Source organism: Chamaea fasciata, unplaced genomic scaffold (genome assembly GCF_029207755.1).
Source record: "Chamaea fasciata isolate MVZ Bird 193981 ecotype frontalis unplaced genomic scaffold, bChaFas1.0.hap1 SCAF_1, whole genome shotgun sequence".
Classification (NCBI taxonomy): Eukaryota; Metazoa; Chordata; class Aves; order Passeriformes; family Sylviidae; genus Chamaea; species Chamaea fasciata.
Genome location: NW_027094086.1, coordinates 5,504,446 through 5,530,123, shown reverse-complemented (window position 1 = coordinate 5,530,123; position 25,678 = coordinate 5,504,446). Strand labels below are relative to the sequence as shown.

General features: G+C 40.8%; 1 protein-coding gene across 1 annotated transcript in view; it reads right to left on the bottom strand.

Annotated features, from left to right (window-relative positions):
* COL22A1 (collagen type XXII alpha 1 chain) overlaps positions 1–25,678 on the bottom strand; it is a 201,780-nt gene that overhangs the window by 123,320 nt on the left and 52,782 nt on the right. Inside the window, exons 5-12 of the mRNA XM_066203455.1 lie at positions 22,674–22,785; positions 15,613–15,736; positions 12,581–12,856; positions 11,467–11,547; positions 10,743–10,856; positions 10,248–10,292; positions 6,043–6,096; positions 5,237–5,272 (exon numbers count right to left, since the gene is read on the bottom strand). Of these exons, the coding sequence (XP_066059552.1) occupies positions 5,237–5,272; positions 6,043–6,096; positions 10,248–10,292; positions 10,743–10,856; positions 11,467–11,547; positions 12,581–12,856; positions 15,613–15,736; positions 22,674–22,785 (842 nt within the window). The remainder of the gene's footprint in view (positions 1–5,236; positions 5,273–6,042; positions 6,097–10,247; positions 10,293–10,742; positions 10,857–11,466; positions 11,548–12,580; positions 12,857–15,612; positions 15,737–22,673; positions 22,786–25,678) is intronic.

Below are 25,678 nucleotides of genomic sequence, written 5' to 3'. Positions count from 1 at the left end.
AGCTCAGAGGACAGATCCTGCTATTAGAAGTTCAAGCTGGTTGCTCCCTCTCCTTTCTACTGAAACTGTTTTCAAGCATTCACCTCTGGCCCTTGGGTCTAAAATATCATTGCCAGCCTGAGCCTTACCTGCCAGCAAATCACACACACCATCCTCCTGGTCCCAGAATGCATCCCTTAAAAATACACAGATGAAAACTCTCTTTCTCCATCGAACCAGCCTGCAGCACCAGACTCCTGATATGCCTGCAGCACTTTTTGTAGGCAGAACTCCACTCATTTTCTTGTGTCCCAAGTTGCTGGATGCTGGCCAGCCCTGATCTAAAGGCACAGTGCTCGTGCTAATTTGGTAAGTCCTGCTGTCAGCACAGCACAGGGGTAAAAAAGCAACAGGGCTTTCAGGTCAGGCCTTTGGTTTATTCAGCTGCCTTGGGGCAGACAGAGAACAGGGCTCTGTGTGGAGACACTGTATCTAACACAGCAGATTCCCACAGCTTTTCCAGAAGTCCTAAACATGGCAATAACCACAAATTGGAAGAGAAGGGAAGAGGAAGCAAAGCCTTTGTTTGAAGGATCTAGCAGGCAAGATGTACACACCTGGAGAAAAAGAGGCTCTTCAGCTTAATTTTAGGGGAACAAAGACTAGCTGCTTTGCTTAAGGTCATTAGAGCCGAGTTCCAAGTCTGGACATCCTACAGTCTAGCCCACAGCCTGAACTATCTGCCTGCTTTTCTTTTCTATGCTTGGCCTTGTAGTCATTGCATCTCTAATAAGCCAAGCCACTTCAGAGATTTTAATCTCCTTAGAAATACTATAATAATCCTTCTGCATTTTCATCAGAGTCATTACCATGAAAAAAATTTGCTAGGAGAATATAGACTTAATCTACTAAAGTTGTTTCTCATATTCATTGTTGCCTGTGTGATTATTAGCATGAAGGGAAACAGATAAAGCACAAAAGGAAAGATTGGATACTCTTGGAAACTCATTAGTGAGGGAAGTCCCAGTGCAAAACATACTGAAAACTTCATTCACCACCTCTGCAAAAGATGGGTGCTAATGGTCAGAGTTTTTTCCTCTGACTAATTGGTTTCCTGTGGAAAAAGCATGGTAGTGATCACTTGATCTACTTGTTTTATGACAATTTTTCATGCTTCCTACTCTTCCTCAACAGGTGTGAATTGTGCTGGCCTTAACTCTGAACAAACTATTGAAATTTCTGTCCCCTTCTGGGCAACGAAGGTGTTAGGAATATTCAAGAGTTGTACAAAAGTCTAAGAACAGCTACCAGCAGTCAAGACAAAGGTACAATGAGCTCCTGGCCTATCTGCCTCAGTTTTCCTCATGGGAGACTTGTCAAACCTTCTGTCCTTCTGTCAGCAATCACAGTTTGCAGAGCTCCACTGACATCCTGAAGCAGAGAATGTCTTTGTGCTCACTAGAGGTTTATAGATGTCTCTCTCTAATTAACTCATATGCACTCTTTCAAACACACAAAATTTTAACCTCCAGAAAGTCTGCAAAGAGGTGTTTCAATACCTGCTGGATGAAAAGCAACTTCATTTTGTTCATTTTAAATTTTCTATCAGGTAGCTTGGGTTGCTTCCCCTTCATTTTTACAACAAAAGAAAGAGTGAAAAAAAAAAAATTTCCCACTAATATCTCCATGTCACTCAAAGTTTGACAGCTCTGCATCTTATTCCCTCTAAAGTCATCACATTTCCAAGCACCTTCCTGCCTACAGAGCTTTCTCCCTGCTCCTGGTCTTTGGGATGCTGGAAGGGTGTCTCAGCACCATTGCATAATGCTCAACACTTCGCAAGACAAAGGCGTAAGTTTTTGAAAGCCTCCCAGTTAAATTTTGCAGGGAGGCATTAGAGAGGCTGGTTTGTGATGTGGATGGCTGTTCCCCAGGAATGCAGACCTCATGCTCTGCAGAACCTCCCTTGTCAGACATGAATTCTCTGGCTTTGATCGAGTTACTGAAACCTCGTTTTGCTTGAATCATCCTCAAAAATGCTCTCCAGCTGCTCCTGCTGGCCTCACTCCTTTCCTGCCCCTGCTCTTCTTGCATCAATAGAGATTTGAAGATGTAAGTTATAACCCTTCCAGGATCAGGAAATTTGGTTTAGCAGATAGCCACTTGAATACCCTCCAGAATAAAGATAAAGGATTCCCTTTCATGGTGATGATGTTACAGAATTGGGTATTTACCCATATATAATAATCAGTTCAACAACAACCATTTGCAAAAGTGACTGAACACATAGTAAAGGGACACAGATTCATAAGAAGAAATATGACAGACTACATCTAATGTGAAAGGGATTAACAACTCCAAGGGCTGAAAGATGACAGTCAACAATGGACATTTAAGACCCAATACAGATCAGCATTGGTGAATCCCACCTCTCCAGGAAATCCACTTGACAGTGGTTTACAAGGGCACCTGTAGACACATTGTGGTATTTTTCCTTTTTTTATATCTGTGCACAATAACTTGGTTGGATTTGCATGTTTCTGTACATAAAAAGCATCCTCCATCACTCTGAGCTATTTAGGCCTGGCAGAATATGCCAGGCTGCTGCTTGAGCAGTGAGTTTCCTGGGTTTAACAGTCACACAAGTCCTCATGTCAACATGAATTAGATTTTTATCCACAGCTGTTATTATCTTGGGGTTTACCACTAACGATGTGCTTGGGATGTTATATATGCTAATACAAGCATCCTTTTGGTTTTAACTTGTTGATATAGCCAAGGTGATGACCTGGAGAAGCAAGGCCAGAACCTCTCCTGTCCTTCTGGAAAAGCACAGGATTTTCCCTCTGACAAATGCTTCGGACCTCACATAAATGCCCTAAAAACAGTGCTTGGCAACAGCGTGGTCTGACAGGTGTTTGGCACTGGCACAGATGGAGAGCAAGACTATAATAAGGGGGGGATTTTAATCTTTTCATCTCAGTCTTTCCAAAGGTGAGACCACTTTGTTCTCTCAACATTTAGGATGTGAGCCTAATCCTTTTAAGGGATCCCCCAGCACATGCATGACAACAACCACACAGACTGCATCTGTTAGTAAAGTCCAGCATCTCTGATCCAGCTTTCCAGCACTGGTTCATACCCATAAAAATCAAAGAAACAAAGCTGTCACAGCCAAAGTCAGAAACAAGAATTCCTGCTCATGCAGCCATTGCAGCACAGCAGGCAAACAAAGGAGCCACACGAATCCTCTCCTTCCAGGTGTTCTGGGAAGGTTTTAATTTCATAGGTTATTCTACTTTGATGGTAACTGACATTGCAGGCACTTGCAGCTTTTCTCCCTGTGGTTCTGGCTACTTCTTGGGCATGGGAACAGACTCTACAGGGACATGGTCATGGCACAAAGCCTGTCAGAACTCAAGAAGCATTTGTATTGTGCTCTTAGTTACATAGTTTAGTTTAAGTAGTCCTGGAAGGAGCAGGGAGTTGAATTAGATGATCCATATTAATTCCTTCCAACTAGAGATAGTCTATGATTTTATGATTCTAGATCTCGAGGCTCTCTTTTTAATCAGGCCAGCAACATACTACTGATAAATCTTTGCATCAGCAACAGCAGTGACACTGAGCCATTGGGTACACACAGGCACAAACACCCTGGGTCCCATAAACCCTCCCTCCACAGATAAGAAGAAGCTGCCTTAGGTGGCGGAGGTAGCAAATAAACACCATGAGCTGACCATAATTCAGCATCCTCTAAGCCTACACGTTTGTTCGGGCAGTCAATGCTGTTTGGCTACTCCAGCTGAAGAAGTTCTGCAAGTCCTGTGACATCTCTGTACTCTTCCCCCTCCAGACCTGCAAACCTATTTGTCTATGCATGAAAGTAATACAGATGGAATTACATTTTCTGACATTTTTCTGCAGAGTTCAAGACATAAAAAAACAAGAACTTGCTTCAACTAAAGCACAACCAATACTGTAAACATCTTGTTTCCCACCATGCTGCTGGCTCTCACCACCTGCCAAACACGAGCTGGTTTCCAAAGGCTGAATCCTGAGTCTCAAAGGCTAAATAGTGTTTGTCAGTGGGAGGACTGTAGGAAAATGAATGCAGAAATGTGTTCTTTATGGCCCCCATGTCTCTAGCCTGGCTCAATAATATTTCCTGCCATGAGCAACTGGCATTTCCATTGTAATTTCACATGATGAATTACCATTATATACAATCAATATATCATAACCACAGAAAGAGCAAATGAGAAGCTGCAACGGGCATAAATGCCATGTTCTCTCTAGTGTAGCATTCTTCCTTTCCAATCACAATCCAATATAGTTTGAAATTCTCTGAGCAATTGAGTAGCCACAGATTCCCTGAAAAACATCGCAACTGATTCTTAATCTCATTTTCAATATGAACCGTGGCTTCTTCCTTAATACGTTCTTCTCCTATCCTGTCAACCTTTTTCCATTGTTCTTTGCAACTTGAAATTTCATTTTGATCATAAGGAAAACACCTTCAACTAGGTGTGATAAGGAGCTACAGACAGAAAGAGCTAATTCTCTTCTGAAGTCTAGGTATCAAGACTCATTTTTTTTGTGCTGAATGGAAAGTTTGTAGCCAGAATTGCCTCCAAATCACCATCTTTTTTAAATGCAAATTAATCCAGTCCTGCTACTTGTTTCCCACTGTTGATCACCAATGAAAGAGCTTTCCAAGGTAGGTAAAACACAGAGATTTTCAGTGGTTATTCTATATCCTCAGTTTTAACCTTTTATTATTCTGCCCTGCCTAATATTTGAAGTAAAAAAAATTCCATCTTTTTTCATTCAGTTTATTAATGAAAAGATCCAATTGGAAGAAAGACTATGACAGACTTCTCATAAGCCAAATTTAATCCTGATGAAAAACTCAATAAACTCAAAATTATGCTTTTCTTCTGTTTTTTATCCTTCCAGTCAATTTCTTTAGTGCATTATCCCCCACGAATTCACTGCTGCTTACACAAAGCAAAGATTATGATTTCAATTTGATAAGATTTTCCATGGCCAATGCACAAAGGAATTCACAGCATACGAAGGGGAAAAAGCAATGAAAACTCAAAAGCTTGTCTCCAGAAGGAGGCATAAAGGTTCCCCACAAAGATCCAACTGTGTCACATCTTTTCTATCCTATGCACTCCAGAAGCAACCTCTGAACTACAAAAGGCAACAGCAAGCGACTCATTTGTTGGACCAGTGAAGGATTAGATCTTACCTTTTCTCCTTTTTCTCCTATGCCATAAGCTTTGCCCTAGAAATGAAAAAAAAGAGGGGAAAATGTACACTTGAAAACAAAGATATCAAACAACACTACAAATACATATTTCATGTTTTCCTTGTTATGCATTCAAAATATATCCCTCTTTATATATCGATATACAAGTCCCTTCACAACTACTATGGGGAAAGCAATTTTCTTTGGGCATAATTCCTTGATAATAATTAAGGGACAAATTGAAACTAAAAACTTATCCCAAATTCTCCTACTGCAGCTGGAAAAACATTTTGTTTTTTTATTCATGGAAGAGCATGGTGTTACATTTCCAAAAGCAAAGTTGCCAACAACACTTACTGAAATGAATTTTACATAGGGTTAAAGATTTTATTGCCTAAAAACTCAGCCTGGCATTTGCATTAATTACAGCTGGGGAAGGCTGTGTCTTGGTCATCTGAATGTAAAATTCAAGAGAGATTTGCATCTTCTTGGTGTTCAGTTGCCTCACATTGTCCCCCAGAAGACCTGCAGTTGTGGTGATCAAGTGCATCCAAGTAACATATTTAGTTAGGTCAATATTAAGTCAGTTATCAGCTGTAGCCAGGGATGAAACCTCCATTTGCCCCTCTCCAAGAGAGGCCAATGAGTGCCAGGAAAATCAGGTTCCTCCTGGGACTGAGGTCCAGCAGAGGGAACAGCTTTGACCAGGGCACACAATGCTGTGAGCAGGTTCTCACCATAAAGGAGAAAACAACTGCTTACATTTTCATCTCCTTTAGCAAAATCGTTGGGTATTTCTTACTTACTGACTCTCCTTTCTCTCCTCGGAGTCCAGGAAGCCCTGGGATGCCTCTTTCTCCCTTGAAATAGAAAATGTGTTAATATCACATAGTTAATTCATTCCCTTCTTAGACATAGAAGGAAAGTGTTGCAACAAGGGTTTGTCTGAAATTATGGACACTTTTCATTCTACCAGTCTCTACAGCCAAGATTTCAGCTCCTGCCGTAAGGACTGGGTGTACCTAATTGCATGTCTTGAACATCCAAGTTTTCAGATTGATTTTCCATTCTATTTTTCATATGAAAAAACAGGTAGAAGCTTTTGGAGTGTACTGGCAAGGCAGAGAGGTTTCTCTTGTGAAGTACTTGAAAAGCCCTTATTTTTTATTAAGAGAGGAAATACTTGGAAAGGTGCTTTGCAGAAGACTTAGAGGGTACATGCCTAAAATGAGCAAAAAAATAATCTGAAAATATTGTTAAATTTTTAGAGGTGGGGTTTTTTTTTGTTGTTGTTTTTTAGGTTTTTCCTTTTTTCTTTTTTCCTTTGGATTCCAAACCCCTTGTTTTAAGTCAGATTACATTTTCAGAATTTTCAGTATCAGCTAACCTTCCTCTTCCCTCCCACAAGTGTGCAGCACACAATCATTCTTCCTGCTTGTTCCAATGGGAGAGAGGGAAAGTAACATAGAAAATTGGAAAGATACAATTTATGATGGTTGGAAAAGTTATGACTGGAGAAGGAAATACATAGGGAAGAAAAGAGAAAAATGGTTCATCAAAAACCAAGCAAAACTTTTTCTTCATTTTTCTCCTAAAAAGGACAGGGGTAGAAGGGATAAAGAATCAAAAGAAGATCCAAGATTTCATAAGTATTTATCAGATACAGAATTAAAAGTAGTGCCAAACCTACCAAGTGCAGAAAAAATACCTGTAAATCATTTTCACACACTGCTCTGCAGTCTCAAAACTAGAGGAGGAAGGACCAGCTGAGGATATATCCACTACCTGGACTAGTTTGAGGCTATGTGGTGTGTTGCCACCAGTTCCTGCAATTCCTCTAGCACTGGGAGCTGCTGAGGAGCAGAGGGCTCTGCCCACACACCTCTGCCTAGCTCCTTCCTGATTCTCACCCAAAATGTACAAACCAGAAATGTGCTGTGCTGATCACTCCCTCTCTCACGTACAAATAAAATGTGCTCACCTATTTGTGCCTCTCATCGTCTTTTGCTAGTGGTAAATCAGGCTGTGGACTTCAGTACAGACTTTAAATCAAGCTGAAAACATCTCAGACCTGGAGCAGGACCCTCCAGTACCACAACAGCAGTAAGTCTGATGACCCCTGCTCTCCCCAGACCTCCCCATATGGACCACAGCAGGGTTTAGTTTTGTGTCTCTATCCAATTTATCCCGATCCCTGCCCCCTCAAAAAAAAAGTGTTTAGCAGCATCAGGAACTGAAAACATTTGCCAGGATCGTGCTTTCTTTTCCCCAGGTGATGAAACGCTTCCAAAAACACAAGAAATATGAAAGTTTCTTTCCTTAACCTTTCTGCTTCTTTTTTGTTTTTCTGGGTTTTTTTGTTTGGTTGGTTGGTTTGTTTTGTTTTGGTTTTGTTTTGTTTTTTGTTTTGTTTTGGATTTTTTTTGCCAAAAGAAAGAAAACGCCCAGAGCAATTAGCATATATGCAAAAATTATGGTGTGGTCAATTAAGAAGGCTGTGGTAAAATTCATAAAAAAAATTATGCGACCATCTCTTTTAAGTCACTGAAAGTACAAAGCCTTTCTAATCTGGAAAAGATATATCCTGCTAGAGCCTGCCTAATACACTGGACTTCACAAACTCCACAATGACAGGTAAAAATTGTAATTTCTTTGTGGACAAAAACATATCTCACAGAGAAAGAATTTTCTCTATACTTGGATCAATAGCAGTGCTGGAAGAGAGAAGAACCCTGTTGATCATCAGCCCAGTGCCCCAACCAGCCATCCTGGCTGCCTGCAAATAACACAGGCTGCAGAGGGACAGTGGAAGGAAAATAAATCAGACCGGGTTGTCATTAGCATCTAAAATTTGTCAATAGGACCCAGCTTCAGACATATTAGCCAGTTCTGCCACAGCTATTTCCTGCCTAGCTGTCTCCCAATACGATCCTTTACTATATCTCATTCCAAAACACATCAACTGTGTCTCCATGCATTACCCTCACTCTGGCAGCCTGGGTGATTGAGGCAGAGGTGTTTATCTCCCAGAATTTTTTTCCACTTTTTGATAAAGAGGCAAGCTCTCCTGTTTCTCCCTGCTTTTGAAAGCATAGGGAAGACCAGAATCCCACTATCTTCATCTTTCTTTAATAAATACAATGTGGTAATGTGGGGAAGCTGAAATTAAACATTGAATTCCTTTCCAAGGCCAGGATTTTAGCTTGGGTAGCTCAGTAATGCAGGAAGAGAGGTGAGCTAAAATTCATTCTTGAACGTAGAGCAAGGACTGTGACAAGCAGGTCCTTGGCAACAGTAATGTAAGAACTGCTATCTGGAGTGGTATATGTTATTGAATCACAACATCTTTGCAAGTTGGGAGAAAATTCTACCACTTACATTATTTAGCAGATAGAGAAGCTAAATCATTTGTCTCAAATCATCACATTTATACTAAATTGTTTTCAGAGTCCATGTTTAAACGGCATCATCCCCACCAGATCCTTGAGACTGTGACACAGTCCTGTCTGCGTACAAGTCTCAAACCACTACAGACAAGGAAAAGTCACTCACATCTGCAGGAGTGGGGCAGTCTCTTTGGGGTCTGCTCCAGAAAACCTTCTGATGTTGTGCTTGTTGACACACTCCTCTGAATTCTACCAGTGTCCTGCACCCCATTGCTGGCCCATGTGACACACTGAGACACCCTCACCAGCACACAGAGCTTGGCAAAGAAGGGGAAGACAATGGGATCTGGCTGAAGGGCCCTTCTATCATTATCACCACTGTCTTTCCTGCAACCTCCTCACAACAGCCATGGCTTTGCCATTCCTTAAAATAGCCCATTGCTATTTAAGCTGTCATGGATTAAAATAGAAAGCTCCTATTTATATATACTTGGAAGCATAAGGAACGCTTTTTCTGCACAGGCACATTTCAGCAGTAAATGAGCCTATGTTCTTTCATCCCAGCCTCCAAAAGGCATATTCTTATCTCCAAAATTCCCTGCAGACAGCAGACCAAGCTTTGCCAGAAGACAACATATTTCTGAAGATGTTTGACCTTCCAAGACCCATAGATTTGTCCTTTCCCCTCCCACAGTCTGTCATAATAACTGAGTGACTTTTGGTGGGATGTAGCTCAGTTATTCATCAAACAGGTACAAATTCAGTGACTCAGTTTGCAGAAGTGATTCAGATGGAAATAGCTTTGAATGTAACTTTTTTCCCAAATACCTTTTCACAGATGGTAAACCTGGGAACTACCAACACCACCAACTTTCACCTCTCCAGCAATATTGTGACTCCCTGTTTTCTTCCTGTACAAGTGCTCCCTTTGAGTCTATTGCCTCATGGCTCTCTCTGTAACCAGGTACAGAACGAAAATGTGTTTATGCTGAATGCACACACGTGTATATCAAAGAGGCTTGCAGAACAGGCAGGGTAATATAAAGGCTACACTGTGAAACTTGAAGCAGATATCACAACCACTCTCCTACTCTTTTATCTAGGAGGAAGAGTACTGTGGGAAGTGGCCTATATTTAACATCATGACTCAGACAATCTTGCTAAGGATAACAGATTGTGACTGATCCTTTACCCCTAGTCTCAAGAAACTTTCTGGAGTATGACTGGAAGGCTGCTACCTAAACTATGCACATATATTACTGCTGAGCAAGGCACAGCATGGCAGCAGCACCTCGTTTTCCAGGTGACCTACCATGGAAGCTGTGCATGACCTAGTGAATAACAGTAATTTGCAAAAATGCCAGTTTAGAAGCAGCAGGAAAGGATTTGGCAAAACATTTACTCTAAGAATGACATAAAGCAGCAAGAGAGAGGCCTAAATGAAAGCGTAAAATAAAAGACCACAACAAAACTTCTGCAGCCCCAGACTCATCCAAAACTGTCTGAACTTAATAATATATTAAATTGTCTCTCATTTCTCAAAATCTTCAAATCCTCAATTTACTCTGAAATTATTTTGCTGTTGCTGTTTCTATTAAACAAATGAACTAGCACATATTACTGACCTTTTGACCTTTGGGACCTTCAAAGCCAAGTGGACCCCTCTCCCCCTAAGACAAAAAAGACATGATTAATCAAACTTATCTTCTCATTTTATATTCAAGCAAGGGGCCCGATCCTACAACTACTAAGGACAACAAAAATGTTTTCAGGCTTAAGCAGAGAAGATAATAAAGCTGACATTCCCTCAGGCACAATGACAACGAAACTGGTTTCTCAGAGGTCCCAGTCAGAGACAGAAAAAGCAAGCACATTACTTTTAAAAGCCATGAATTTTTTTTTTCAATGTGGCCACATTTACCTTCAGAATATGTTATATTTTATTTGAAGAAGGATATACATAACTGAGCTGGATCAGAGTAATCACTTACTTTTCAATGTATTTACCAGGACTACCAGCATGACCAGAATCACTGAATTAAGTAAAGAGAAAACACCTGGGGAAACTTCCTTTACCTCTATAGACATACCAAATGAAACACACTCATCTCAACACTCACCTTTTGTCCAGGAGGACAGGAGCAGTTGAAAATCTTGAGATGTCCAACTTGCTCACTGCCAACAGTGGGCCTCACTTCCAGGGGAGGTGCTTCCGTCAGGACCGTGACCTGGCACTGCACCCAAACACCCAAAGTCAGGACAAAGCCTTTGATGCTGGAACATTTCCCCTTCCATCCACTTTAGACAAATCCTACAGGCACTACTACGTAACACACAGCCAAATGCATCCTCATGAGGAATGAAATCCCACAAAAGCCATTCATCCAAGCAATAGGGGAAAATGTGGCCAAATGAACAATGAACCTCTATAACCAAGACTGAGGGGAGAAGAGTGAAAGGAGGGTGGAAGTTTCTAGTGAGAGTTGGGCAGAGGAAAATAAGCTGCAACTGGCACTGTTTTTAGCTGTTTTCAAATAAAACCAGTGGGAAACATGTTGAATATTTCATGCTGCATTTCTGTTGTTCTATCATCACTTCGGGGTTTTGTTTCTCTTGACAGTTTGACAAGGAAAGAGGAACTTGGAAACTTCAAGTTTCTCATACTCATCCCTCTGCAGTGGTCCTCCTCCAGGGCTGCTACACTGCCAATTACACAGTTAGGTTTCAATCACCTTTATTAAACAAAATTATAATCCCACACTGCCACATATTCCCTGATTTATGTAATAGATTTCAGTGAAGAGTGTTCATGTGGAAATGAATAAATGACAAAAAGGAGCTTACTGGTCCGGAGGGAATGTCGCAGCAGGTCTCCAGCTCGGCGTGCCGGGAATCGCAGTAAATCACCATCCGCTGAAGATCAAACTGGGAGACAAAGGGAGGCAACAGCCTCAGAGACAGTGAATTATTAAAGACCCTGTGTCCTTTTGCTTGGACACAAACAGAGCAGGCAAGTACAAACCAAAAACAGATGGTGCTACTTTCAGAGCGGTTCTATGGATCCTGTAGTCAATCTCCAGCTCTCCGTATCAATAACAGACCAATATCTCAGCATGCTACAAGAGCTGAGATAATAAGACCCTATGCCTATTCAAATTCTGGTGCAGGTTTTCATGCTAATCCCCATGTTCTGGCCAAATTTCTGTCTGAGAAGACATATCCTGGCCACGTCTATCCTTCCTAGAATTTCATCCAGACACAAGGTCTGTTTTCCTCCTGTTGTGCCTTGCATCTTCTGACCATTCATTCTTGCGTGAGAAATGTTATGAACACATTTGATATGCACGTCCTGTCCATTTTGCACAGCTAGAAAGATTATACAAGTCTGAAATATCAAACTATCACACATAAATTATATTAAGGTATCACTTCTGCTGGACAATCAGCCTTTGTGTCCTGACTTTGGTTCATTTGTACTAAGGGTCATTTAATATCTGAAGAATGGAAAATATATCACAACTCTCTTGAGTTAACAGGATTCCTTTTCCCCCCCATCTCTTTCTATCACATGTGGAAACATTCATAATGCCAAGATTAGATGGAGAAAGACCTTTCTGTGTAGTTCAGTACCTAGTTTGATTATATTTTTGTATGATTTGTGTATGATTTTGTCTTTGCTTTTAACTGTAGTACATTCCATGAGTAGACAGAATGATGAAAAAAATTTCCAATTTTTAATCCCTGTTATGGAGATACAGTCTCACATAAAAATATAGGAAGTCCTGTACATCATAAGGTGCCAATCTGTCTTAGCTATGCAACACTGGTAACATTTCAGCGATGCTGCTTTAGGAAAAGAGTCAATTACAATACAACCCCCAAAACCCCCACTCATTCACAGGCTACAAACCCAAAGCTGAGCCTTCACCCACCTTTAATGAGCAAGCACAGTACTTACATCGATGGGGACGCTGTCATATAAGCGTTTGCCAATCACAGTCTTTCCCTGGATGTCAATGTTTTCCCTGTCTTCAATGGGCAGCACCTGCACCAGCTTGCAGTCTATGTAGAGGGAGACAGTCTTGGCCTGGATGCTGAGGGCAATCTTGTGCCAGCTGCGGTCGAACAGGTCGCTGACGCGCACGTTGCGGAACACGGCCCTGACGGCGTCCCGGGCCAGCCCCACCGCGTTGTACTCCACGGCTCTGTTCTCCCCATCCAGCCGGATCGACACCTGCCAGGACACAGACACGGGGAAATGGGCCACTGAATAACAGAACCAATAGGATTCCAACAGAAGCCATTTATTGTTTACATTACATGGCAGATATAGATTCTAGGTCTACTGTGCACGTGGGCATGCATCTCTGGGTTGGCTAAGCTGCTTCTTCATGAGGCAGGCACACATCCTTCAGGACATCCAATCCATCCTCACATTGTGCTTCCCCTGTCTAGGGTTTACATTTTTTGCAGACATTATCTCAGGCTCTTTTCTTATTTTTGATCCTGTAGTTTTCTCAATAACCTTGATGAATCCCTGAGAGCTCTAACAACAAAACTGCAAGTAGTTTCATAATATTACTCACAACCAATTTGGCTGGTGCATCAGAATGGCCCGTTATACAGATACATTGCTACACACAGAAGGGGTTTTGCTGAGGAGCAAAGCTTTCTCCTATCGTTACGATTCAGGATAGCTCATGTAATGACACGTAGAACTCCGATTTCTTCAGAGGACTCATAGCGAAGTTTATTGAAAGACAGATTCTTTTTATACAGCGTTTCGGTACAATGAATAGAATTGGTCCTTTAGGGCACCACCTTTTTGTAAACATTTCTACCAGTAAACAAGTTGGAAAAACACCAGGTGTCAGGAGGAGGCTATTTACAGGAGTTGTTTATAGGGATTGTTTAGGGTTTCTCCTCACGATTTCCCCAGACAGTTTTGTCCTTGGGTTTCTCACAGGCCTCAAGGTACTCCCTAGAGCCTAAGAATCCATGTTCTGACCACTGTGAGTTCCTACATTCTCCTTCCTTCTGACTGCATTCCACCATCACCCCAAAGCCAGGGATGGCACAGGCTGTGGTGAGAAACACAAGCAAAGAGCACAGGAGGGAATTTTGTGGGAGATATGGAAAGGGAGCCTACACTTGTGCTGGTGAATAAGATGGGGCTCCACAGGCTTCAGTGCAGACCCATAATCAGCTAAAGCCTCCTCCTGTGAGTACAACTCTTTCATGGTTTCAGCTCAGGCCACCTTGCTGCCATGGCTGGGTCATAGCACAGGTCATGGGCACCTCCATAAAGGCACTTCCCCAAAGCTGAACCTGGTTTGGATCCCTCTACCCCGTGTACTCCTCCACTGCTTCCCAGCAGGCTCTTTACTCCCATCACATGTCCTCAGTTGTCCCACGGGACTTGGAAAAATACCTCACTGCCTCATAGGAAACCAGTCAGCTGTAGCACTGCCCACACTTTATTTCAGCTGCTTTGAGCAGAAAGCTACACCCCATCCTCTGTCCTCCAAGCTACAGAGCAGGCAAAAATAGGTTTTTGAAGACATGCAACTTTGAGCTAATTTAAAAATTGGTATCTTCTTTTACCAAAGTCAGGCAGTACCTTCAGGCAGCAGGGAATGGAACAGGAAGAACCAGGAATGGTGTGTCCACAAGCTGTGGAGCAGGGAGGAGTTTGGGCCACCCTGGCACCAAGCTGTGAGGGATGTGAGGAGCCCAGGGCAGGCTGACTCCACATCTGACCCAACATCTCCATGCAGCTGAGCACTGTTCTGGCTGGGAATGCCAGCTTGGAGCAGTGTTGGCTCAGGACTGTCTGCATCTGTGAGCTGTGCAGGTCTGCAAGGACATGGCCAAACCATGACCAACTTCACATGAAATGAGGCTCATGGGGCTCAAAGGCATTTCTAGCATCATAATTTAAGGCATTTTTGAAATTATTACTGAAAATATTGAGTGTTTTTCTCTCTTGACACCTAAGCAGTTCAAGTTTTCACCTTCCTGCAAGAAATCCTGAGTGATAGACACATTCTCACTCTGCAGCAAGTAGGAATGCATGTGGCACAGTAAATCACATTTTCATTTAACAAAGTTGCAGCCGATAATAACTTTCATATAAACCTTTTACCACTGTCTCAAACCCACTTATCTAATTCTTCAAGCTGCACCTATTCTTCACTGGAGTTCCCAAAGTCCTTTTAATTACCAGTCCCAAAGCAGCAATACTGAATTACACAGCTCTGTGAGCCCATGCTGACAGCCCACTTCAGAGTCCTGGGTAATGCCATCTCCACTATATTTGGTGCTGCGCACAAAAATGTACAGCCCATCCAAACCACTCCCTCCTCAAGCACCCTCGAAAACCTAAACTCTACCAAGCTGCTAAGAACATGTTGTGTAGGGACATTCAGCCCTTTAGTACATACTTATAGTATTTTTTTTTTTTCTGAGAACCTGACAGTACTTGAAAAAAAGTTATTGGATCAAATTGTGCAACAGTCAGGACTCAGCACACACATCCAGAGCAGGAACCCATAATACATTTACAAGTTACCTAGAAGGCTGTGCAAAACCTGACATAACTCACTGCTCTGTAGAACATCCATATGAAAACCTTTTTCCAAAAAGGCAAAATATTTTTCCTAAGCAGAACTATCTAAACAAAACAACTGAAAACTCAACAGTAGTTTCAAGAGCAAGGATGGTATTTTTTGTCCTCCTTTTCAACTAACACATTTATCTGCATCCTAGTAACAACGAAGGTATATACAAACATTTGTTCAGGGTTTGAATTAAAGGTAAAATATTTGCAGCAGAATCCACTGAAAAAGGGATGGGATTTTTACCAGTTCACAAGAAAAAGGAGTGGGAGTTTAAAGCAAGAAAACTGGGTCATGGAAAAAAAAAAAAAAAAAAAAAAAAAAAAACAAAAAAAAACAGTCTGTTCCTGCTGGCTGCAAAAGAGCCTCTTACCTGTGGTATGCCGTACTTGTCAATAATCTGCCAGATATACCAGTCTTCCTTCCTGGAAGCCTTCCGGAATTTGAAGGTAGTTACAAAGGCATATTCATCAGGCAGGCCTTGTGGAAATACATCCCTGGCATGGGGAAGGGAAAGAGAGCAATGTATCAGGCGTAGCAGGAAAGAGCAGAACTTCTAAAACTCTCCCCATGTTCCAGCAATGCTTTTTAAATGTATCATTATAGTTCCTAAAAAATCTGCTTTATTTGGAAGCCTGAAGAGAGATGAACATGAGATTTTGCCCTCCAGGTTCTTCTTTATGGAGCCCTTTCATCATTCTAATAGTGAAGCTCTCAAATTGGGTAAAATATAATGGAAATCTGCAGTTGAGTTTGCATCATGTTAAAAAGGCTGTTTTTTACTTCATGCTTCTGTTCATAAAACCTGTAAATAATTCTGTTCTGCCCCAGATGCAGACCTGTGAGTTCTGAGAATTGCCAGGAACACCCAAACCCCTCTAAATGTACCAAATTGTAGCAAGAAATATTATAATATCTGCCCCAAAACAGGCCTTTCCTGGAAGATGTTCCTCAGCTGGCAACCTTGGTTAACAGAAATATCTCAAATCAAACACTGCAAACATATCAGGTTTAGCATGACACCACGACCCCGGCATGCAACCAAGCACATGAAGTAACCAAATCCAACACTGTTTTTCTCTACTCCATCATAAAATCCTGTCATAACATGGGGATGCAGGGTGGGACAGAAGGGATAACTAATCCAGTGTCACTATTTTTTTTTTTTTTTTGTTACTAGCCGTAACTAGATGCCTATGAAAGAGAATGAACAGAAAAAACATCTCTCTTGTACCTCCAGATCTTTGGGATCCAGGAGTTTAAATCAGAGATAAATGCAATTTCTATAACAATAGCTTTTTATGGATTTATCTCATATAGACTTCTGCATCCTTCCCTTGAACTCAGATAAACTCATGACATTCACAGCATCCCTTGACAAGGAATCACTCACTGCTGCCCATTGCATAATGAGCCTCCTCTTTGTTTAGGACCTAACTCAGTTCTTATCAGGGAAAACACAATTAACCTATTCTTTTTCTATCTTTTATGCCATCCATGATTTTTCAGCCTTTACTTGTAATGCCTCTAAGCCATCTCTTTTCCCACCTGAAGAGTCACAGTTAACATTGTTTTTCATGCCCGAGCCGACCTGCTCCTATGATCATTCCCAAATAAACCCTTCATAAATATCATGTCTTTGCTTCAGGACATCTGAGCAGTCAGGCATAAGCACTTGATACAAAACAAAACATAATGGCATCAATTAATGAAGAACAAACTGTGAAACATTGTCCTAATGAATAGTTAACATAATCCATCACTATGCAGAAACTGGCACAGTCCAAGGCACATAAAACTAGAAGTCTTTAATTGTATTAAAAGCAAAAAGTCCTCAAAATTTCCAGAATACTGTTTTGCAGTTGCAGCAAAGGTTGAAATCCAGTCTTTCCTAATGCCAAAATATTCAATCAAATTTTAATCTGTGCTTTGAATCTCCTATCTTTTCAGCCAAGTTATAAATTCAGAACACTCTGGTTTCATCCATTAATATGGCTTTTGCTGTACAAAGTGCCCCTGCAGGGTATGCACCATTATAAGTTGGTTTTCCCTCTGGAGACACAAGAGACTCTGAATTCTTCCGACACAAAAGAAAACTGAACCAGGCTCCCACTATCTCCCTTAAGGAATCCTTCCTTTAGAAGAGCAGACAAGGCTGTCTCACCTCTAGGTACTAGTTATTTTAACCAGGGAGGCCCCAGTTGCCTGGAAGTTAGCAAATCTACAAGAAGGGCCAGAAGGAGCACCTGGAAGTAAACAGAAGCAGGATCTGGAAGGAAGGTTGCCTTAAACTAGATATTTGAAAAAAAATTCTTTACTGTAAAGGTGGTCAAGGACTGGAACAACCAACCCAGGGAAGCAGTGGATTCACCATCTCTGGAAATGTTCATTAAAAGGTGTGGATGTGGCACTTGGGGATTTGGTTTAGTGGTGAACATGGAAGTGTAGCGTAACAGTTGGACTCAGTGATCCTATAGGGTTTTTCCAGACTTAATGATTTTATGGTTCTGGACAGCTCTGAGCTGGGAACAGGAATATCATTATGCAAGCTTAATTTCAAAAAGGGTTTTCAGATGTTTAATACCCACAGAAATAACTGGGAATTAGGTACCTAAACATCCCGGTGAGTCTGGCCACACCTCATCACACAAGGCTGACAAACAGCCCATCAGGTAGATTTAGACTGACAGAAAGCCATAAAGACCCATTACCTGTCATCCTCAACTAATTTTTAAAGCTGCTGAGGAACCAGCTGCAAGTTCCCAACAGAGAAAGGTTTCATATCAAAAGCAAATTTGAAGACATTCTCATTGCTTTGAAGATGTGATAAAAGCTTTTTCCAAAGTCATTGGTCCCTGTATCTTTTACAGAGCTGCATTGCTACATAAATAACAAAAACTTTATTGAGCAGTTTTAACTTATTTCCTCACTTAAAAATGATCTCCATCTTGAAGTTCAGCTTCACTTGGGGATCCTAGAGCAGGAGTAGCTGTCCCCAGAAATGTTTTATATTTTTCTTTCACACAAGGGTGAATTGAACTGAGGATCGATATTGTGGAACTTTGCTGGATGCCTGGTACCTACAGGGAGCATTCTGCCAGCTCCTTGGTCTATAATTCTGACAACAGGATAGATTGCAGAAAAGGCCGTTATAAAACTCCAAGACAAAAGAATCCCTCAGTGCTGCAGGTAAGTCTAAGAGTCAATTAACTCAACTACAAGGTCAGGCGAATCACAACTTATACAAGGAAAAATATTAGTAAGAAGGCAGAAAACTCTTTTAACTATTGCTGGGTTTCAATATATGGTGATCTTCTCACATGCTGTAACTTGCAATAAGAGCTTTCATCTGTGACAATAAGCATGAGATCCTACATATATAATAAAATTATGGAAAACTTATATTATCAGTTCTCATTTCAGACACTGAATGCAACAACATTTAATAGGGTTTTTACATTTGATGAGGATGAGTGTAGTTAATGAACTTGAGCAATTGGACCAATTTTACAGCAGCTAAGCCCACTGTTGTTACATATGAAATGTAACCCATAAGATCTGCCAAACCAAGTTGGAGAAAGTCAGTTCATGTAAATATGCTTCACATCACCAGAGACTCTTAGAATGACTGGAGGAAAATACTACCAAAAAAAAAAAAAAAAAAAAAAAAAAAAAAAAAAAAGGAAAGAAAAAAAAACAGGAAAAAGGAAAAGGCTACAGAAGGATGTGTCTCATACATCCTTGGCACACATCATTTCGACTTCTACTTCAGAAACCTCAGTGATGGAATAGATACATCATCTCTAGGTAATTTCTTTCTGTCTTTCTCTGTCCTACATGCTGTAAAAAAAAAAAAAAAAAAAAAAAAAAAAAAAAAAAAATCTGTCCTAAGTCTCACTTGCTGTTATTTAATTTTTCTGAAACAACTTTTTTTTTTCATAAGAAGCTATGTGAAGAACTTGTTTTCCTCTGCTTGCTGCAATCTTTTCTGTGTTTCTCAGCTCTCCCTACAGTGCTTTTCTCTCTACAAAACCAAAAAGTCTTCAGTCATTCCACCTCCATCATGCATTATCTCCTTTACATTGTTAGAAATAGGAGACAGTGAGGGACCTCTTGAGACCACCTCATCTAAAGAAGATTTTTCTTGTGTTTAGATTTCATTGATTTAAATTGTTCCCACTCCTTCTTGTCCTGTCAGTGAATATGACTAAGATTCTGGTTCTGTCTTCTTTGCTTCCACCCCATCAGATATTTATACACATGGGTATCCCTCACTAAGTCTTCCTGTCTCTAAGCTGAACAAGCTTTTTTTGTCTCTGCTCTTTTTAGTGTGAAATATTTGTTTGGGAAAAGTAAGAAAAAATGAGGCTTTCAACAGGTTCCATGTTCAGTGTGAGAGTTTTCAGTGGCTTTTTGTACAGTTTCTTCTCTTGGATGGGCACAAACAATGAGACCAGGGCAGGAGCTCATGAAGAAACGTAAGGCAGGTGACTGAAGTCAAAGCTGACATCAAGAGACAAAAAACATACCCAGGTATCATGCCCTAAACAACTCAAGACTCTGTATTGGTACAACACTGTGCCAATATAAAGAGCAAATAGATCTTGACCAGAAGTTTGGCCAAGCATCAGGTAAGTCTGATTGGCCAGACTTACCTGATGCTTGGCCAAACTTCTGGTAAGCAGCAGGTAACCACAAAGGTCAACCAGAATTGACCTGCAGTCTAACCTATGAGAGCCAAGATCTTGATTCAAGTCAGGCTGGAACCAGACCAGGCAAGAGAAAACTGAGGATGGACATGGCTAGTAGGAAGACCTTGGAGTCATGACTAGGAGGTACAGATAGACAACAGAACAAAAGAGTGAGACAAAATCTTGGCATTAGGCAAGACAACAGTAATGAAAAACAAGTCTGGGCATCCAAAAACAGAAGGCTGCAACACAGTTTTGGGCAGAAGATCCACTGAGGAGCCATGAACAAGCAGTAGGACAGCCCCAGATACATGGTGGGTGGGGAAAACCACCAGCCAGATTTTGGGGCCAGTCCTCAGACAGCTGCAGAGACCTGTGAGTCCCTCAGTGATCAGGTCCTTGACTGAAGCCAAGCTGTGGCTTCTGGGTTTGTTTCCTCACAGATGATGAGTCACCACAGATAGGAAGAAAGTTCATAGTTGTAGGTTACAGATCAGAAGATTGGTAGGCACATTTCCCAGACAGCTAATCTGGCACTTTGTAAAAGTACTATTGCTTGTATAAAAGACTACAAATCCTTTAAGCAGATAATAAAGTGAATTACATATATTACTCAGTTAATGATTTTGTATCTAATTATGAGATGTTGCTATCAGTTGCTAAACATTGCTGGAGGTTATCTGTGAGCCACAACAGATGTTTCTGTTTGGTTTATTATTCCAGTTATCGGTTTTGTGCAGCTTTACAAGATTTCATTTTCTGTGAGCAATGACCCCATATGCAGCATCTCAGAGTCCTGGCATAGAAATGCTAAAATGAAACAAATATGCAAACACCTTCCATGGTGTTATATCCATTTGGGTTCATTCCCAAACCACAGTAGTGTGGAAATTACAATACAAAAGGCTGAAAATGTGAAAGTTCTCCTTGAATTCCATGTTTGAGAATAATTCAAAAGGAATTTTATTCATTTCAATCTACTAATTAAGGATGTTCTACTTCTAATTGTCTAGATGATAAAATATTCTACTTATTTTAAGGGCAACAGCAACAACAAATAAGTGGGTGAATCTGCGAAGATGTAAAGTTGTCATAGCTATTTGGTCTGGCTTCACTCCCTCATTCTTTCTGAGAAAACAACAGAAACAACAATGTTATTCAAACCTTACTTTGAAAAAGGGATTCAAATGAACAACTCTCTGTAACTTGTGCTAACTTTCTCCAATGATTAATTAGGTTCATCCTTTAAAGCATGCCTTTCTTCCCTGCTGGTTTTTGATGTCAAGTAGCCACTGAGTTTCAGTCTACCATGAGCCTTATTCAGAGACCCTTTATCATGCTTTGATTTCCCAGAGGTTCTTAGAGAGAATGATCCCTTCAGTTGTTGGCTGCTTCCTAATTTTACCTGTCTACATTGCAGTTCTTGGGTTTCTCACCATCACACTTGCTTCACAGATCTTCAAACTTTCATTCACTCCATTTCTACCTACTAAATTATGGAAAATAAGGCTGGACACGGCAGCAGTTGGTGACTGAGCTGTGTGATATGAAGATCATCAGCTCATACTTAACAGTTTCTGCTTATATTCCAAGAATTGCTCTATTTGTCATAGTATCACCCAGAACCCAGAGATCAGAGTGATGCAAAAGAAACAGGTTTATTCCTAGCCAAGTGAAACAGGTTTACTGTTTTTTCCCATTCACATTCAGACCAGTTACATATATACCAAACCTAAGGTGTCTTCAGCTGATTGTGTTGAATCAGATCTCTGATCATGACTCTATTTACCCTTAGACTTGATATAATTTATGGACTCTAGAGAAAACAGCTTTCCTCTCAGTATATCTTTTTTTGGGGTGGTTTTTTGGGTTTTTTTTTTTTTTTAATTGTATTAACATGGAGAAAAAGGGGAAAGGAAAAAGAGCACATCAGTTCTGTTGGTTCCAGGATGAAAAAAAAATTGTGAAGTCAAGTAAATGTAATTCATAAGACAATCTCAAAAATGCAGTGAACTAAGAAAAAGAGCTAAAACCAGAATAAAAAATAACAGCCCTCATCCATTAGAAGGAAAAGAAGTATTAGTGATTTTTTTAAGCTGACGTTCAAACCAGCACTGCGAAATTTACTGCAAAAATGTTAATGATGACAATTCAATCTATGGCTCATAGTTACTCAGTGAAATTATGCACTCACTCTTTTCAAGGCTAATGCTAGCAGGGCTCAAGTGACAACCCAAAGAAACACTTGTGATAGACTGCAACACAACTGGCAGCCTAAAGTCATGAAAGACTCAGAGTACTGAATCATTATTGACACAGGATTAAAAACTTCTCATTCTTCTACAAGGCCAGAATCCATATTTGCTAACTGCTCACAGAATCTACCAGCAAGTGGTCTCTTGTGTTTGGCAAAATTTCTATCTCAATGGGAGTGCTACCAAATATTCCCTTTAGGAGCTATTTATGTAGCCCTGAGTTCTTTTGTGAATGTCTTGATACAGCTCCTCAGAACAACTGAGATACACCAAACACAATTCATATTCTGCCAGGATGGAGCAGAGTAGTTACTGCTGAGACTCCTGACCACGTTGTGTATCCTCTGTGCCAGTTGAACTGAAACAGCTGCTCAAAGCAGAAATATACCTGTAGGTACCAGACAACTACTGCAAATTTAACCTAGAAGAACCAAACAATGTAAGGCAGAGGTTCAGATGAAAATAAAGTGAAAATCCAGAGTACTCACTCAGTTTTCTGAACAACAGGAAAGCTTCCAAGCCGTACATAAGCACTCTGAATCCCATCTTCTTTCATTCCAAAAATCTGCTTCACGCTGAATGAATCCATCAAATCAAATCCTATCCGTTACAGAAATATAAATAAAAGACATTAATCAGGAAGTGGGACATGCCTCCAACTGTACTTACATAGATTTCTTAGCCTACAAACAGCACTTGCTCCTGTTGGGAAAAGCCAGAACAAAATTCTGATACGATCTAATCCTCTCAGCCCAAAAACTCAAAACCAAGCTTAAATTCAAACTGACACAGGCTTGAACACAATTTTCCACAAATCAGTAGCTAATTTTTGCACTGCCACAACATCCTGAAAATGCTGTATAATTCATTAACTCCCATGCAGAAAAAAATGCAGAGGTGCAGACTGAAACATTTATTCATAGAATAAGAAAATGTTTTGGGTAGGAAGGGACCTTCAAAGATCATCTAATTCCAACCCTTCTGCCATGGGCAGGGACACCATTCCCTAGAACAGATTTCTTAAGTCCCCCCAGCCTGGTCTTGAACATTTCCAGGAATGGGGCATCCACAGCTTCTCTAGGCAGCCTGGCCTAGTGTCTCCCCACCCTCATTATAAAAAATTAATTCTTTATCTCCAATCTAATTCTATACTCTTTCAGTTTAAAACTGTTGCCCCTTGTCCGGTCACTATGGACCTTGATAAAAGGTCTCTTTCTTTTTTGCAAGACCCTTTCATGTATTGAAAGGCCATTGAAAGTCCCCTTGGAGCCTTCACTTCTCCAGGCTAAACATCCCCAATTTTCTCAAAATTTCTTCACAGCAGAGGTGTTCCAGCCCTCTCACCCTATTCATGGACCCCCACTGTGTATCCACTCCAATGGTTCAGATCTTGACTGAAAACTACTTGTCCAAAAAACCCAACCACATACACTTTTCACATCATTTTAAAACAGGTTAATCCAATCAATTTATCATTATCATGAGCTGTTAATCCTGGTGGAAGGCAGTTGTCTAAAGCTTCTGACTTTGTTCTAACAAGGTATTTTTAGCTCAATCTTAACCTAAAGATTTAGCTCAATCTTAAGTTTAAAGCTTAACCCACAAGGGAGTCTACGCAGTTCCAGCATCAACATGGTCCCAGCCACAGGGAACACACAGTTTTGTGACACAAAGTCCCAGCTGCTAAACCTTTTGAGGGATAGTGGGGTACAATGGTGCCACAAATGCATCCTGGAGGTGCAGAACTGTGTGGATGCACACATCCTGCTTTTAGCACTGAACTGGCTCCATGGGGTGCAAATCCAAACTGTCAGCCACTCCCAAAACCAAACACACTATGGAGTTAGAGGCAAAGGCACTGTAAAAGGCAGATTGTGAGCAGAGAATAAGTGTTTTAATTTTATTCAGACTGTTCCAACATCTTCTCCCCCTCACACATGCACAATTACACATATTAACTCCTGGTTTTGTAATTCCAGCATACAAACCCGGTGACATTAAGTGTAGCTTATTTGAAGAAATTACTTTTAAACTATGGCACTTCTTTCAACTTTGTTCAGTTTGTAAGCTCTTAGCACTTTTCTAGGATAAATAAACATTTTATGTGATGAAATTAAGCCTGAAGATTCTTGGGTTTCTTAGTTGTCCTCCTGAACATTTCAGGCTGAAAGGCACTGCAGAGCTTGAAAACAGCTTCAACAGGAAAAGTCACCAGCCTGATGATATTATTATACACTTTTATACAAAGAAATAAGTGCAGAAACCTGTGTGGGCCAGTACCTAGGCAAATCAAAATAGCAAACAGAAAATAAAATGTAAAGCTTCCATCATTTTCTGGACCTTTTTCTGAAGAAATTGCTTCTTCTGAGGAAATATAATCTTAATTGTTTGCAAAGACAGAAATGGCTGTCTGGTGCCAAGTTGAGGCCTTTAGTATTACAGTAACTTTCCTGGCTGCCAACAGCTTTTCCTTTTTGTCCGCTCTATTTTCATCTGTTACTGGGCATTCGGGAGGGCAAATAAAGCAGTTAAAGTGCTCCAGGGCCTCATGGCTGCACCTCGTAATCACCTCTGCAGCAACTCCAGTGATACATCCCTCTGACACACTGCAATCAGCCACGACTGCACCTATAAATCAGGGTAAACAGACCCCACCAGACCATGAGAGCTCCCTCCAGGCTGTCACAAACAACACCATGACTTGTCCATACAGCTCATTCCACCCTGCAGTACATATCCCTCATCCACACCAACCACAGGAACTGAGGGAAGTAATTGAGTGTTGCTGGCATTAGGAGACCACTCTGACTGGGAAAGGAAATTGTTCACCATTCACAGGAGAGGAGCTGTGGATGGTGGAGGCTGAAATGCTGCCCAGGTGACATCCTTATGTCCAGTCACCACAGGCCTCAAGCTGTGAAATCCTGCTCACTTCACAGGTCTTGTAAAGCTCCCTTGCTAAAAATGCACAAGTGCAAGATACAGTGACAAGAAGTTCCTGCCAAGTTTTCCCATCATTAGCTCAGATCCAAAGCTGCTCTCGTTATCTCTGACAACTCAATGAACGTTCACATCATGAACAACTCTGAAGCTGTGTACACTGGTATGCTTTTCCAGTGGAAACAAGAGTCAGATTCAATCTCTTCTTTTTTTCCTGAATTTCCTATCAAAATGCACGTTTAAATGTGTAAATAACACCATGAAACATAAATACGGCTATCAAAACTATTTTACAAACATAATTTGGTGTAATAAAATAAATCATGCTCTTACAACATAATCCCATTTACATTTAGGATTGGATAAAACACAAATGTAAATAAAAATAGGATTTTTTTTTCTTTTATTCAGACTATGGATTAGCAAATTAAAAGTTGCTTTCTCTATTTTTAATAAATTGATGAATGAGGATGGCTCTTTGAAAGATGCAATGTAGATCTAGGGAAAATTTAAGTCCTTAGGTGTGTCAGAGTCCACACTCAAAAGCAAAGGG